General features: G+C 37.1%; 1 protein-coding gene and 1 long non-coding RNA gene across 2 annotated transcripts in view; one reads left to right on the forward strand and one right to left on the reverse strand.

Moving 5' to 3' along the window:
* LOC137084894 (uncharacterized) overlaps nucleotides 1-17103 on the forward strand; it is a 73082-nt gene that overhangs the window by 24437 nt on the left and 31542 nt on the right. The window lies entirely within an intron of this gene.
* Nucleotides 6633-13997, reverse strand: nat16l (N-acetyltransferase 16, like). The gene is made up of 4 exons (XM_067451437.1): nucleotides 13905-13997; nucleotides 13020-13252; nucleotides 9916-10140; nucleotides 6633-7570 (listed from the first exon to the last, which is right to left on the reverse strand). The coding sequence occupies exons 2-4, from the start codon at nucleotides 13206-13208 to the stop codon at nucleotides 7001-7003; spliced, it is 984 nt and encodes a 327-aa protein (XP_067307538.1). The 5' UTR covers nucleotides 13209-13252; nucleotides 13905-13997; the 3' UTR covers nucleotides 6633-7000.

Here is a 17103-nt window from a genome sequence, read left to right on the forward strand (position 1 = left end):
TTTCTATCGTGTCATCTGTCCATTTCCCAGACGCGGGAGACGCGGAGATTGGGCCCCCGGGGGGAAGTAGGTGCCATCTTGGGTGTACCTCCCGGTCTGCGAGGGGAGATGGGGGTTCGCCGGTTTCCGCCTCCTTTCTTCCCACATGAACATACTTAATTACAGTGTTAAACCCACCAATAGCACTCCAGGTGGATAACCCAGTCTGCAATTGGTTCCTGCAAAAGTGTAACAGAAGCAGTAGAAATGAATGTACAGGTTTCCAGACTGAGTTGCAGGGCGAAATCAAATCGCCGGCATATCAGGCTGGGTTTACCCAGTCTACCACATCACCACATTTTTCAATGATTCTCAAAGACCTCTTCAGATGAATCAGTCTCTCTAACTGTCTAAATTCTGAGAGCCTGCTCTGCTTTGATTGGCCAGACTGCCCAGTCTGTTACAATTGGTCGCTTACAGTCGGAAGCTAAACGGCCATTACCATAACTGAATTTCATCTCTGTCCGGAGGCAGTCCTCAACAATTGTACACACTGTAAAGACAGTAACTATGATGTTGATTTTACCATATCATTCTGAGATTGAAGTGTTTAAAAATGCATAAATGCATTCGGCAATCCACAAATGTACAGGAAGCGATTCACAAATGAATGCCATGCAGTGTAACATAAAAAGCATATTTCTGAATGTTTGTTATTTTCAAAACTCATTTTATTTTTTTGTGAATTTAATACATTTTTGTTAAACTCCTAACATATATTTGTAGATCTCAGTATATTTATCTATAAATATGTTTAAAAAAAAGAAGAAGAAAAAAAAAAAAGGAAATTGTGAATATATTTACATTTATCTATGGATCATCTTTTGGAATAAAGGGAAAATTCTAAACCCTAACTTAGAAGTGTGTGTAACTCTTACGGCTTCAAATCTTATTTTTTTTCTTCTGTTCTAAACTTTAGTCTCTTATTCTCACCAAGGCTGCATTTATCTGATCAAAAATACAGTAAGAAAGAGTTGAGATATATATATATTTTACTTTTTTAATTTAATATTATTTATTTAACTCATAAGCGGCTCAAATAATTTTGACAACAGAAGCAGCCGGTTGCCAATTTAAACACTTTTTTTAGGAATTGGATTTTGATCCCTCTTTGATTTGACTTTCTCTTACTTTCTCTGTCCTATGTTTCTCCTTTTTCCTGCCCCTACACACATTCTAGACTGTTCCTTTGTGAGTGAGAATTACGCTAATTTAATGTTTCTCTAATAGCTGCTTCTTTACCCAGCATGCTCTGGGCCTAATGACACTCATCATCCTCCATTCCTAGGCTTATTTCCTGCGATTAGAACTTCCATGGCATCATGGTTGTATAATTTTGTCCCAATGTTTATTAATTAAAGTATGTCCTCTGTCTTCAAGCAGCAGACTAATTAGTCAATCACTAAACTGAAATGGAAGTGAAGCTACGTTGATGGCTGTATTGTTGGGAAAATAATGTGGAATTTGTATGTTGTGTTCGAGCAGCATTGTATAATTGAACAAAAGCCGAAACTAATGCCGCAACATGGACGTAGTTATCGTGCGACTCCTAGAGCTTGTTTTTTCAATAATACAACCCTGCAGTGCCAGAAGAGCTAGTCTGTGTTTTAAACGCAGAGAGTGTTCGTATACAAAAGAAACTAAAATTACACAAGCAGAAATGTGTGCAAACTGGACACAAGTCGAGACCACGGAGCTCCTTACTATCCGCGCTGAAGCGGAGATCGCTTGGCATTATACGTCACATCAGGATGTCACGTGTCAACTCGACCCGGGACCGTTAAGCGTTGTGTGAAAGCGCACATATTACGGCATTTCGCTGGCAGTGTGAATGGACCAAATCTAGCGGCCCGGGAACAAATGCCGGGTCGCATTATTCGTGTATTTGCCGGAATCGCAGTGTGAAAGGGGCTTTAGGGTGCCCATTGTACACCATTCTCAACACTGATCTGTAACATAGAATATTGCGCACATACACACTCTCACAAGGTTGGAGCTGATTAAGCTCCAGTTCTAACCAAAACATGCTGATAACGTGCTTTCTTTCAGTGAGAGGGACACAGGCAATATTCATCTTGGGTCTTTAGTTTTCGGTAAAAGGAAATATGAAAGGAATAAAATATAATCAATTAAATGAAAGACTCTTAAGAAAACAAGAAACATAAAGCAAAATCTGGAAAGATTCATTATAATAATATAGGAAGATAAATATTGATTAAGGCTTTGATTGTGATTTCAATAGGATATAAATATATACAGGTACTTTGAAGCGGCAGTGGATTTCAGAATCGCCCCTTCAAACGGTTGTAGCTGAAGCTGGTAATGAGCAGAGCTGGCAACCCGGATGCTGAAACACTACTGACTTCATGATTGGTGGATAGGTGGAGGGTGGAGCTTCAGGCCAAAACACAACATGTCAACATCAACATCAGTTGAGGGCTGCAACAACAACTTTTAAGTGACAATATCCTGGCCGGACCATTGCTGTCAGTGATATAAGTATTTGAAATTAACATGATTTCTTAATGTCTATAGTGAATATCAGGGCCATTTTATGATTCATTGAAATACATTTCTTACATACAGTTCCTTTAACTCAACCTGCTCATAATCATATTATTCTCTATAGGGCACTGCTGATTGGTTCCTGTTCTATCAGTAGCCAATGAGCTTGCTGCTCAACCTTCAAATACGTGGTCAACATTTGCTGCAGCGGTTTCAGAAACCTGCCTCCTTCCCCAGCTCCATCCTTATAGATCTACTACGGGTATTTAATGGATTACTGGTCCACCTTATGTTACTTGAGAATTTAAAGCCAAAATGTCAAACAAAACTATCATTATCATGGTATATTTTTTGCAACACTTAGTTGTAAACAATGTGTTTCATAGCCTCTCTAAAAAGCTCTGTGGCACAAAATTATTTTAAATGACCTCTGTCACCCTTCATTTCACAGTATTTTAAATATCTTTGCTGTAGTGTCTGAATGTGTAATTTGACAAAATGTGAGAAAAGTACCTCATTTTCAGGTAATCGCTTCTTTAGTCTTTAGCCCATGACTACTTTGCAGACCCACATGCACTGATAGTGGCCCACAGACTGTTTAGGATAATACAGCGGAAGCTCAATGAAGTCCAAATTTAACACATGCAGAGTGGCTTATCATCATCATCATCGTGATAATAATTATCAGTTCCAGCAGCATTCAGCTCTCTGTCTTTCTCTTCCATTTCTGAGATGCGTCATATGGCTAGGTCAAATCCATATAAGTGCCAGGAAGTGAAAGGAAGCAAATTAATAAAGAAAAGGAGAGCAAGAAACGACATAAAGCATTGAGTCATTCTAGCAGTCAAATCCAGTTACTCAAATCAAGGGAGAGCTAAATATTGCCCTTTGTACTTCTAGAACTTTTAAACACTGGATTGCTTGCACAGATCTTAAAAAGTTTGACAAAACTTCAAAATACCAATTAGATACTGTGACTCGAATCTTCACCAGAAAAAGCACTTATTAGAACTATATACCCCATCCATCCCTGCTTTTCCCAGTCTGACTACAAGGCAGATCAGTGCTGCCTGCTTTTGGTGAAACATGAAACTGCAGTCTTTTCTATTGTATTTGAGGCATCAATTCCAGTTTTATTTTTATGGATTCATTGTCTGCATTGCTGAAAACATAACCCTCATTCATGTACAAAGACACAGACTCGGAGAGGATGTGAAATCAGTAAATTAATGAAATTCCCGCAATGTCAAATATGATGCAATAGGGTCTGTTCACACACGTCATGCGTTTTTACTGATCATATAGCTATCTTTTTACCATTTACACTTGGTCAAATGTCTGAAGAAAACCGATATAAAGAAGCCTAAAAATAGCCTATTGGTATCAAGAATTAGCATTTTAACTAGTGAAAAATTAATTGTTGATATCAAGAATGCAAATTAAGTCAAAATGGCTTGCCATAATTACTATTACCTTAATTACCTGGTCTTTTCATGTTTGGATAGCTAACCACTGTTAGCTATCTATATAATGAATAATGATGTTCTCTATAAAGATCAGTGTAGCTAACAGATTATTATCCTGCCATCATTATTAGACATTACCCAGCCAATGCATTTGCAAAACAAGTGTGGCTTGTAGGCCTATTTGTGGTAGAGAGAGAGAGAGAGAGAGAGAGAGAGAGAGAGAGAGAGAGAGAGAGAGAGAGAGAGAGAGAGAGAGAGAGAGAGAGAGAGAGAGGATTACTTTGGAGGCCTTGCAGATCCTCCAGAGATAAGTCATAAAGCAATCAATGATCTTCTGTTCAACTCAAGGTCAATGACTATGACTAACCTTGAGTCAAATTAATTGAAAGTTGTTGTGCGCAAATTTAGTTTAAATTTGGTATTGTAACAAACAAACAAAAATGATGCACAATACCAGAGGAAGTCTTTAATTTTGTATCACACATTCTTATATATTGGGTCTGCAGGATAATGCATGTTTTCCTCAGCATGTTGGATGCTTTGTGTATGGAATTTCATTCATAAAAGCTTTACGAAAGAGACCTACTTTGAGCCTGTCTGCTCTGTGCCTGATAGTAAAAGACACACAATGGACGGTTTCTCAGAAGCAGATTATGTCAAATCCAAGATTAAATTTCACTGTCAGTTATAGCAGTCCCTCTTAGTCCTGCCCTTGGTTTAAAACTGTCTCTGTAAAACTGGCCCAAAATGCATTTCTCAACACCTCTATTGCTAATAGTTAATAATATCAATATTACAGTGTTGACATTCATCGTCACAAATTAGTGTGCCATTTTGTAAAAATAAAACATTTTGAAACCTGATGCTCAAAAGTTTAGCTGTATAAATATAATTGAAATCACAGCAAATCAATGAAAAACATTATGTAGATGTATGTTGACTGTCTAAATTCATGTAAATAAATGGAGGGAAATTAATAATTGAAACTCATGGAAATAATGTGACTCCTTTAGTCATACTGAAATGTTTTCTCCACTGAATACCATCCAATTTGTGACTGATAATTTAACAAGTTGATCAGTGACGCAGTTGTTAAATTATGACTGAGTGTTTCTCATGCAAATAATTCAGTCTCTCACGGACCACGGCCTATGTTAAAATGTATTGCATGTCAGAATGGATGTGACAGTATATGTGACAAGTTAGAAATCTGGTTAAATAAATGTCAAATAAGATTTTTATAACAACATGCATGAAATACAGTGCACAACTCCAATGTAACATTTTGTTAAAAAAAGAGGGAGGGAGAAGGTAATCTGCTCTGTCATGAGACACTTTAAGGTCTGGTACGAGGAACAGATGGTCATTATTTGAGAGACAGAACTGGAACTAAATGAGTGCAATGACAAGCCAAATGCTTCAGCAGAGCAAGAGTGAATGGAGGAGGAGAAACGAAAGGACAGAGGTGGAATAGTGAGAACAATGGAAGGGGTGAGCATGCCGGAAAGACATAAATCATGGTTGCAAAGTAAAGAGAGTATTACGAAGGAAAGAGAAACAGTACAGCAACAGGAAAGAATGAGATGGAGAAAGAGGGAGAGGAACAACAGAGATGGTGAGAGGAGGAGAATAATTTGCTGATGGATAGGTTCTCAGCACATCCATTACACTGTTGCCTGTTTCTCAGATGTCACATATTTTCTCCAAGGACTCCTTGTGTGCTTTTCCATCATGAAAGGCAATTACAAGACACCCTAGTGGAAAAAGAGGCTGATTTTCTGCAGTGTTAACCTCCTTTTTTATTGTCACTGCTGATATCAGTTGCTTAACAGCTGTAATGTATTGTTTATACAGTAAGACCCACTGTGACTTTCAATTTCGTTGTATTTATTATCTTATAAAAAAGTGTTTAATTATTCATTTTAAAGTTGTTTATTCAGTTTTATAAAATTAAACTGTTAGATACATTTAATACTGTTAAACAGTTTATTAAAAGGGGGTCAAATATATAGGCCTATATGAGCAATATCACACGAATAGCAGTGCGATATGGCTGTATATCAAGTACTGCATGCTGCTTTACAGCCATATCGCACAGCTACAAGTTTGATATTGCATTTATACAACAGTTTAATGGCACAAGGGAGTAAATAATCAAGAACCAACAACAGAGCGTCTTTAAAAACACTCTTGTGCAGAACTACTTTCCACCACAGATTCAAACCTCAAGTTGACAGTTTAAAGGCTTCAACATACAGTAGAAAAATGACGTCATTTTGTTCTCACAGCGCTGGTTTGGGAGTTCTCACAGCTTGTTCTCGACACGCTGCCTGAGCAGAACTATTTTCTTGCGGGTGTCCGAGAACTATTGTGTGATTGGTCATAGATTTAATGTGGGCGTGGTTAATGCGGAGAAACGCAGATGATCGGCACCTTCTTTTCCCGTGAAGTATGGAATGTACTGCCAGAACAAACTTTGTTCTTGTTCTTGCCACCTCGAGAAAACAAACAAATTTCTTTGTTCATGCAGAGTATGTTCCAAGCTTAACAGTTGAGCCCAAGCCTGCATTACTAATTCTAAAAAGTCACTTTAGAACTAGTAGCCTAAAGAAGGAAGCAAGGAATGTTGAATAGCTTTATTGACACTTATTGTATTATGTAGAGTATTATGGTAATGTAAGAGAGAATTAGACTAAACAAGGGTATTACCTGCTGCATTTGATATAGTATTTATTCTTTAGGTCGATGTCCATAATATCCATTATAAAATAAGTATATCATAAGTTATTATAAGTATAAGAGACTTCAAATTTCAAAAATCTTACCAATGGTAGTGTATTATATATGTCTCAAAGCTACCCTTTTAATTGCTTAAATTAGAGAGTAAATTCTTAAAACTCATGTACTCATGAGGCATGCAGGAACAAATCTTATGGCCAATACAAAATCAATCACCAAAAAACTTTCTTAATTTTTCTCTTTAGATATCATTATAAATCTCTTTCCAAAAAAAGCTGCTCCCAGTAATCTAAGAACTGCTTCAACGTGTCATGGCCCTCACAAAACTGCTTTAAATCTTCCCATAGAGTCTGATGCATATAAATATGAACCACAACTATTCCTTGAATCTCACTTTTCACACTGTCTAGGTGAGCTGTTAATGCCTTCTTTGCTAAAGAAATGTCTGTCCCGTAAAGGTCGATATTAAAACGTAGAGACCCTCCATTAAATGGAACAGGATAGGGAGGTGTATGGAGGCTCATAAACAGGGGTTTCCCGCCAGAACCATCTACAAACCATGTCAGGTTTCGTCTTGCCAAGATGTGAAGGTTGCTCTCTATGAGTTTCAAGGGCTGCCAGTCCTGGATGATAGCATCCCCTGGAAGCTGAAGTGTGGAAGACAGGTCTGAATCCAAGAGAAGGGCCTTAAGAGCATCCAAACCCTTTACTGACACTAAAGGACGGCTGTTGTTGGACACATCTGACGCAAGCAGTTTTACCTTCAGACCTGAGACAAAGCTATCAAATCCCTCTGAATTCCCCAACAGAGAGAGAACAGCCTGGATTGAAAGACAGAAAGAAAAATGGATCAAAAGATAGTGAGAGAAAGCGAGTCAAGAACAACTTTAGTGGAGTGCATAATTTATCTAAGAACAAAAATATAAAAATTAAATTAAAAAAGACAAGAAATGTAGATGACACACTTTTTGGTTATCAAACATTTTAAAATTAATATTTAAGTCAAAATGAGCCTCTGAAAATGTTTTTCGGTTCTGTGTCTGAACGAATTCAATCAGTTCAACACCGGCTGGGCGTGCTTCTCTGTGAGGTGCGCTGTCAGATTGACAGAGTCCAACTCCATACCTAGAAAAGAGACCCTCTGCACGGGGTTTGCTCTTTACCCAGTTGACCCGAAGTCCTAACTGGCTGAGGTGAGCATTTTGTTCCTGTGTTCGAGAACTGCTCTATTGACTGGGCTAGAATCGGCCGTGGTAGTTGAGAATGCGAACACCATGCTCTCTTGTGGCTCTCCTCCGCGACCTTCTTAAAGACTTGGGTCAACAGGGACAGCCAAAAGGTTAGGACTCTGTACTGACACACCTGCCCCTTGAACGCAAAGTGTAGGAACGGAGAATCAAGACATGAATGTACACGTCCTTCAGGTCGATTGCTGCAAATCAATCTTGAGGACAGATGCACCCGAAGATGCGGTTCTGTGCTAGCAGCCTGTTTTTCAGCGGTTGTTTTCTATGTCCAAGGGTTGAAGCGACAATTATGTGATATATAGACCCATGAGTGCGAATTTTAGCAGGCAATCTTGCCAAAATAACACACATTTTACCCCCCAAACACCATTTTTCCCCCGGAGGAACCCCCCCCCCCCCAAGAAGCTATTGTTTAGGGCTAGTAGTTGGTGGATTTTGTTGTAAAAACTTGGCAACCCTGTCTGCACACGGGCTGGAATAAACGATCTTAGCCGCTGTTGTAAAAAAATAAAAGAATTTAATGATACACAGAGTACTTACCCAACATCATCATCTTTGAGAGAAATTATGAAGGTGAATGCATATACAAACAAGCTCTCCGTTTAGGATTCGAGTAAATATAATCCAAGCCCCTTTGATGATGTGCATGATTACGTTACTGATAATTACTCCTCTATGGAGCGATGCAAGACCGAAGTGCCCGACCTAAAAATGTTGTGGACGGGGCTAGGTTCGGCTGGCATCCAGGCTACTTTCCCCCCTCATATCCCCCTGAGACAAGAGATTTATGCATTTTATTTCTGGAAAAAATCCTCCTATGATGCAAATTGACGATATTTGCATCATAGGAGGAATGTTTGGCCAAAGGCTAAAGACTACAACCAGCAGAGGGAGCCATTTCCGCATGTTTTGAACCTGCGCATGGGGGATGGGAGATTACACTCAGAGCTCAGCTCGCAGCTCGCAGCTACAGGCACTCATTTAAGCGGAGCTATGGTGAGCAATGTAAGTCTTTTAACTTCCCAAATTAATTTCTATGAAAGTTAAGCTTGCAAAGGCATGAACTGAAACTCCATACTGAACTCGCGTTGTGAATGTATGCCGCGGGTGTAGTCGCGTTTACCTCAGCTCTCATCAGAAGAGCTCCTCAGCTCATTTATCTGACTCCTGCAGTTAGTGCTCAGTGCTGTGATACTCGCGCAGTGACTCACTCATTATATTGAACAGACATGTTCAGTTTTTAATTGTAGTGTCTTCTCCAACTCAGTCACAGTAATCAAGTTGGTGGCTTTGGAAATGGCCTCACAGGGCAGCGAAGCATTCTGGGAATTGTAGTCTTTCATGCCCATGAGACAAAAATACATTTTCTGTCTTTTCTCAGTCTAGAAGGCACCAAATTCAAAAATAATGTCACATTTCTACTACATTGATGACCCAGTTTAAATACATATTCATCTTCCCAGCACTGAAGTAACACATGAGGTATATTGGCCTAACAATGTAAACAAAAGTGTAGTGTTGTGTTCATTTATGAATATACTATTGTGCATTGTTAATTAACATTTGTTTATAATACATTGAATAAAGTTTACACAACTTGAAATCTGCTTTAAAGCAGCTCTACAGAAAACAGTAATGTTGTCAGCACCTGAGCTGGATGATGACAATACTTTTTTTGATTGAACCAAACTGAATTAACACTAAACTTACTTCAGCTGAACACTACTGTCTTTTTAGAGTTTTTTTTTTTAGAGAATTGAATTATGTTTGCATCACTGAATGAATAATTTTTGTTAATCCCTGTAAAGCTGCTTTGAAACAATCTATTTTGTATAAACCAATAATATATAAATAAAGGTGACTTTACTTGACTTACATACCCCACCCGACATACTTTAAGAAGTATAAATTTAACTCACCCGTCTGGCCAGCAGTGTGAACTTGCGCAGTTTTTCAGGCCCTGGGTTATCTCCTCTGGTGAGGCGCTTGGTCTTCACATTGGGGTAGATCTTCTTTATGTAGCCATCAACAAATGTCTGGATCACTCCAGCCAGACCACAGCCCCTTTCACTTGGACACACTCTTAACCCCTCAACTATCACAGTTTCACCTCCATCAACCACCAGACCTGACTCCAGCGCCACCTAAAGGCACACAGGAATAATGATTTTAGGTTAAAAAAAGGTTTTTACTTTTAAAAAGTAAGCTATTTCCAGTGAATGTCTGGTTTATTAGTCGTTACAAATAACTAGAAGAATAGTTCATAGTAAACAAAACTATTTGAGCAACAATTGGTCTGCTTTTTTATATTTATTTTTTTCTTAATTTATTTGACCCATTTCTCATAGATTCCCATAGTGATCTAAACACTTTGCAGTTGTCCTAAACAGATTGTCAGTTTTCATTAATTTCAATTAGAAATTATATGCATATCTCAAAGCCTTGTATACAAAATTCTCAAATGTGTTATCAGCAGTTCACAAAAATTGTATATATCATGGAAAAGCATGTGCAGCTTTTTTAAAACTAATTAAAAAAAAAATACAATCCTTTAAGTACCAAATTCGCTAATAAAAAAGGTAATTTGTCATTCTCAATTGCATATGGTCTGAAAATACACACATCACAGGACATTTTTTGAATTGTTTACACAGCTATTGTAATTGCAATAACTAAAAGTTTTTTTTTAAGTAAAAACACTGGTATACAAATTAAAAAAGGAATAAGAATAATCATGAGAAGGGGAAAAGAAAGGTCTAAGAGTGGAAAATGGTGAGAGAGGGTGTAATGTGTGGAACGGGAAGAAAGAGATGAGAGAAGAAAATAAGAGATTTTGAGAAAAGAAGAGGGCAAATGACAAGAATAGGAAGAAGGAGAGGGAGAAGAGATTGGAAGAAGTGGTATAGACTAGAAGAAAGAATAAAAAGGAGAAATTATAAGACATGACCCGAAACGAAGGGGACAGCAGGAGGGAAGAGGAGTTAAGAGATGTAGAAGGTATACAGACTTTCATATGAAACAGGAGTCACCCTAATTAACAATGTAATAAAATCATGGCCTGTTCTTGAGCTAAGCTAGTAAACAGATCATAAGCGTTACTATGACATTGCACTTCTATATTTATGAGTTTTGTACTATATTGCTGGTAGTGCACATTTGTAGTTCTGAGACAGGCTTAGAGTGGCAAAAAATATTCAAAACATTTTCAGAATTGAAGTTGAAAAAGAATGATGTGGATGACCAAGTTTGTCAATAGAATGCCATACTACCAACTACAACAAAAGAGGCATGTGTTGAGGCAGAAGACCATTTTGTATGAATATATGATAGGATGATAAGAATATATTATAAGAATATATCATAATGATAAGAATATATTCTGTGATAAAATTTGCTGGCCAGATCAGTTAAGTTCAGTGATTGCAGTACTGTACAATAATTAGGGCTGTAACGATATGCGATATGAAATCGAAATCGCAATACCCAGGTCCACGAACCTGTATCGCGATCTGAGAAGGCAGAATCGCGACACACCCCTTCCAACTCCCAGAATTATCCTTCCTGTCCAGGTCCAACTTTTAAGTCAGCAGTATGGCAACATTTCAGCTACCCGGTGGAGAACAAGGGGCAATCGTGTAGTTGACAAGACCCACACAATTTGCCGTAAATGTTTCAAGAAGCTTCCCCAACCGGCTGGCAAAGTGGTGTGAGCGTGGCGTTTCTGTTGCGTGTCATCCGCGGGGCGGCTGCGTGGCGTTTTCTCTTTCTTTGCACCCCAGAAGCGTGTCTGACGCGGCGCTTCTGTTGGTATTGATGTACAGGAGGCCCTATACTTCATGTTAAATATATATTGCCTATTGGTACCGCAAAGAAAACGTCGGCAGTAGCCTATTGACCATACAGATATATGGTATTGACGGCAAAATAGGCTACAGAATACTGTACAGAATAAAACTGTTTTGTCCCCACCATATCGAGGTTTGTATCGTACCGTGGGTCAAAAATCGTGATACGAACCGAATCGTGGGTTTGGTGTATCGTTACAGCCCTAACAATAATACATGTAGATGCAGCAGGTTTGTTATGCATATCATTTTTGGAGGTCGGGGGGAAAGTATATAACAAAACTTCTCACTGAAGAACTTTATGACAAACATGTATTTTTTTTATTACCGGTAGTGTGTCTATAGCTGAATCTGTCATAAAATCAATAGAGAACGCACCTGTAATTTTGATGATAGCATTTACTTTTTTAATAAATGCATTATACCAGACAAAAATACAGCACTTCATTATAGAGTAAAGTTAAACTGTTTGACTAAGTTAAGAGTGTGTTTAGTTGGCTGTGTTAATTGTTTTGAGAGCAGTGACGTGCGTTTGGGGAAATGTGTCAAATCAAATGAGGAAGAACTGTAATATGCTAATTGATACTTTTGTAATGATAGTAATAAACATTTACATTGGTGTTGTTGGACTTATTTGACTGCCCTAAACTACAGTATGTGTAGCAAAGCTGTACAGTGGTATAAATATCATATCCAGAGTACAAGTATATGGGTCATGAGTCAAATATGTGATCAAATATGTGCACGGCACAGGCATGGATGTGGTTCATTTCAGCCACGAGTTAAAATGTCATCTTTCTTGAGAACTGTAAGCATTGTACTGCTCAATAGACACATCCAAGCATATTTTAACCATTAACTTTTTCCTATCATAATGGTTACTGATGATAACACGCAGTTTAAGAAATGTTATTCCCTCAGAAACATTCAGGTTTAGAAAACCAAAAGCTTGGTAACACTGTTCATTTCTTGGACATTCTAGTTTTATAATATAAAATACTATAATAAGCTTATATTATATACACTACAATAAAGTGTCTACGCTTTCATGATAACTGACCTACAGTTTAACAACAGCATTTAATATTTTCTCACGGCTTCTGGTGGAGGATAAAGCTACTGTGATATCAGAAAACACACAAGGCCTATCAAAACTTTTTAGATTGTGTATCGCTTACCAGCTTCCTATCTCTCCGTGCTATAATAACCACTCTTCCTTGCTCAGTCATCCAGGAGTAATAGCGATGTGGAAGGTAGTCACAGCCACCATATATGTCTTGTGATATGGCCATCACATCATCGTAATCCTCTGGTCTGGCCAGACAGAAGGTCAGTCCATCACTTTCACCCACACAGTGTGAATTCATCGTTACTTCTGCACAGGGGTTACCTAACACAATATTTTGTGTGTCTAGCTCAGAAACAAAACAACAACAATAAAAGTCTAAAATATGTACAAAATTAAAATAGCTTATTTTAATTGATTGTAATAATTAAATAATTGCAATTTATGATTCAAACACCATTTGGTATTACAGCTGTGGATAACATAATTCAGCAAAAACTTTATATAAATTAGGATTACTGAATTTGCTATATCCTCATGTGATCACATTAACCATTAATGCTGCCTTCACGTGCTGACTCGTGATTATAGGCTACAAGCTGATCGTCTCATTCAAAATTCGACTACAGAGGACCTTCGTGTTAAAGTTCTTTTTTAATTCCGAAAGCACGTGAATGCAGCATGTTATAAAGCACTGCTTCGAACTTTCAAAAGCACAATGCAAAGGCTACTGATCTAAGTTTACAAACAAGGGATACACCAAAAGCCATGCATGTAGAAGATTTCTTCAGTAATGTGGTGTTTAATGATGGGAAATGTTTCAGCCAAATCAAATTTATCAGTGCTATTGGAAATGCCCTATTCCCATTTAAGTCGTGATTACGCGCTCATTACATTCAAATTTTGACCTGAGAGGGCGTTTAGTGTCCCATCTATGAAACTGGTATTTACGATAATTCTGATAGCACTGAAGGCAGCATTTGTCTGTAGGACTTACCGCGTGACGTTTCGACAGTCGTGTGATTTTGACGTTGTGTTCCAGAAGAGAGTCAGGATGACAAGTTCCTCCCCGGACAAACGTGGACTTTACTCTTACAGGTCTGTAAAACGTGTTTGGACGGTTTCACAGACAAGGCTAAACCTAGTCCCAGACTAAAATGTTTGAGCTTTTTTAAAATGAACTTGGACTGATAAATATGCATTTAAGTGCCATGTTTTGTCTCAAGATGCTCACTAGTAATATTTTTGGGTTTTTGACCATTTGCACAAAAATGTAATAGCCCATAGAATATTTTTGTTTTATGAATAATCTACCTGAGTATGCAATATATCAAAAGAAGAGCTGCCCATCTTATTTTTAAAAAAAAAGAAAAGAAAAGAAAAGTTTTATTCTAGCTTCATGTATTCCTTTTTTATCAACATGGGTAGGCTAAATTTCATTTAAAAAAAGGCAACGTTTTAAACAAAAATCTGAAAAAAATCACGTTTTTGTGAAATATTACATCCAGATCAGATTAAGAACAATCAAACGGATTAGCTCTACAACACCTCTAATACTTGCACCGTCTTGGGTCCACATTTCATTCAGTAACATTTGATAGTTTTTATTTATGCTATATGCTGTTTACTGTTGATGATCACGTTATTTAGGTGAACTCAGCTAAAATGGGCCATCAGGTAAAATGGGCCAAATAAGGTTGTAGCATCATATCTCTTAAATTTTTTACAGCCAATCACAGTAACTGATCTTACATTGTTACTTCAACACTTGTTGACATGTAACAATAGTTTTGATTGGTCTGAGTTTTTTATGGTAGGCAGAGCAGAGAGTTACATAAAGCTTGTCAGAGAAATAGTAAGGTAAGTGAGCCTGACATAGTACATTTCATCCATCCTAAATAAGGGTACTAAAGCAATTATAAGTAAGCCTACCAACAAAGCAAAGGTTTATGAACAATGTGTTGACATGCTCTTTCAAAAAAAAAGTTTAATTTAAAAAAGAAACTTCGATTTTTGTGAAAAGGATCCTTTTATGCCGAAATGGCTGGTTAAGCTAAAATGGGCCACAGTATTCAGCTAAAATGGGCTCCATAGACCATATAGCTTTTTTTTTTTTTTGTCAAACATGTTCTAATCTTTAACAAAATGTTTGAAAAATATTTGACAAGCATACATGCACACAAAATACACTAATGCACAGAAACACAAACCTATACAGTATGATCAGTTCATTTTATTAGCATTTTTTTAATGAAATATTTGTCCGACTTTCTGTTTAATTAAATACTTTTTATGGTGCTTTTGTGGCACACTAAAGACAGTAGTGTCACTTTACTGTTAAAAATAAAAAGAAATCGGCCAATATTATTTGTTTTGTTCTCTTTTTATATTGGCCCATTTTACCTGAACAGCTGGCCCATTTTACCTGAATGTTATGCCGTGGCTCGAGAAGGTACCAGCTTATACTCTAACTCTCATAATTGTAAAACAATTATACTTTTTCACATTTAAAATGTATATACATATTTAGGAGACCCATGCTAATTTATAAAAATATCATTAGATCTCATACACAGCTTATTTGAAGCTTGATTGGCCCATTTTAGCTGACTTCACCCCTATTTAACATATTCATTTGTTAAATGTAAAGAAGAGGCATACAATTGCTTGTTTTACTCTTTATTGTGTCTCACGTGTGTTTTGATCTGGAGATTCTGTACTAATTCAGAAGGTGCCTATAGCGTCTAAGTGAAAACATGGAAACCCCGAAATATCTGTGTTTGGTGGGGAAAGAAAGGTGCTGTGATTTTTAGAGGCATCTAGCGGTGAGGTGGTGAATTGCATCCCCCTTCCTTTTTGAAGCTACAGTGGCCGTAACAAGACAAAAATGGCGTTGTCATGTAGAGAGTGACTAGCGCTGTGTAGAGAAGTTTATCCGTTATAGGGCTAAAAAATGGCGATTTCACTGTAAAGGGGCCTGTGACAGAAATGGCTCATTCTAAGCATGATTCCAAGGTAATAAAAATATAACGGTTAATTATGTAAGGTCTTTATACACTGAAAATATAATTATGTATATTATATTGCACTTTTGTTAATAGATCTTCATATTCTACAGACTGAACCTTTAAATGTCCTTTTTTAACAAAGGTATAATCCTGGTTTAATATAAACCCGGTGAGTAAAAGCATTTTCCAACCTTTGAATCACTTTCTTCTGTTTTGTTAATAAGCATCTTTAATCATGTGTCAATAATTGTCCAAGCACAGAGATCCTCTTTGAGACGTTTAGAGTAAATTATTATTAGAGTTATTCTTTAAAATAAATTAATTCAGTTTCAAATTCAGACTTAGTTGCATATATATATATATATATATATATAAAAATATAAAATTGTGTGTGTGTGTGTGTGTGTTTAATTGTTAATTTTGGCCCCTATTTTTACTAAATAAGAATAGTGTCCTTTTCTTTTTTATAAATAAATAAATAAATAATTGATATACATAAAAAAAGGGCAGAAAAATGGCCTGTGCTACCTTTATAGTCTTTATTTTAAAATTAAGTCAAGTAATCTAATTTTATACAGCACTTTTTACAATGCCGATTGTGAAGCAGCTTCACAGTGTTAAGCAACAGCATAATGCAACATAATTTGATTCGGCTGTACAGCCGCTCTGGAGAAAATGGTGATGTCATCCGGCTCAGTTCAATTATCATACAGTGTCAATGCGGGCAGAGATCAGTAATATAGTTGAAAATTTAGTGTCCCCAACTGAGCAAGCCAAAAGCGACAGTCCTTCAAGGAACCAAAATCTCCTTTGGGAGAAAACAGGCTCATTCAGGGGGCCAGTTCTCCTCTGGCCAGCAAGCAAACAGTGTACCGTACGATTATGTTTCTTCCAACATTACAAGTAAAAAGTCATATTAGTTTGCAAGATATTTGAAAGATTATCCGAAAGATCAGAATCTGAAGTGTTATATAAAATTGTAATAAATTAAACTTTAAGAAAATTAATAAGAAAGAATGTGCTCACCATGCAGTTACCTTTACACACAGAAAGTAGTAGAAGTAGATTTCCCTATTTCCTTTGGCTAGCATTACATCCATTGTTGTAACACCAAATGGATTTGGGGGACACTATTTTTTCTTATATATAACAAAATATGTATTTTTTTAAACAATTTAATACAATGCA

Source organism: Pseudorasbora parva, chromosome 1 (assembly GCF_024679245.1).
Source record: "Pseudorasbora parva isolate DD20220531a chromosome 1, ASM2467924v1, whole genome shotgun sequence".
NCBI lineage: Eukaryota > Metazoa > Chordata > Actinopteri > Cypriniformes > Gobionidae > Pseudorasbora > Pseudorasbora parva.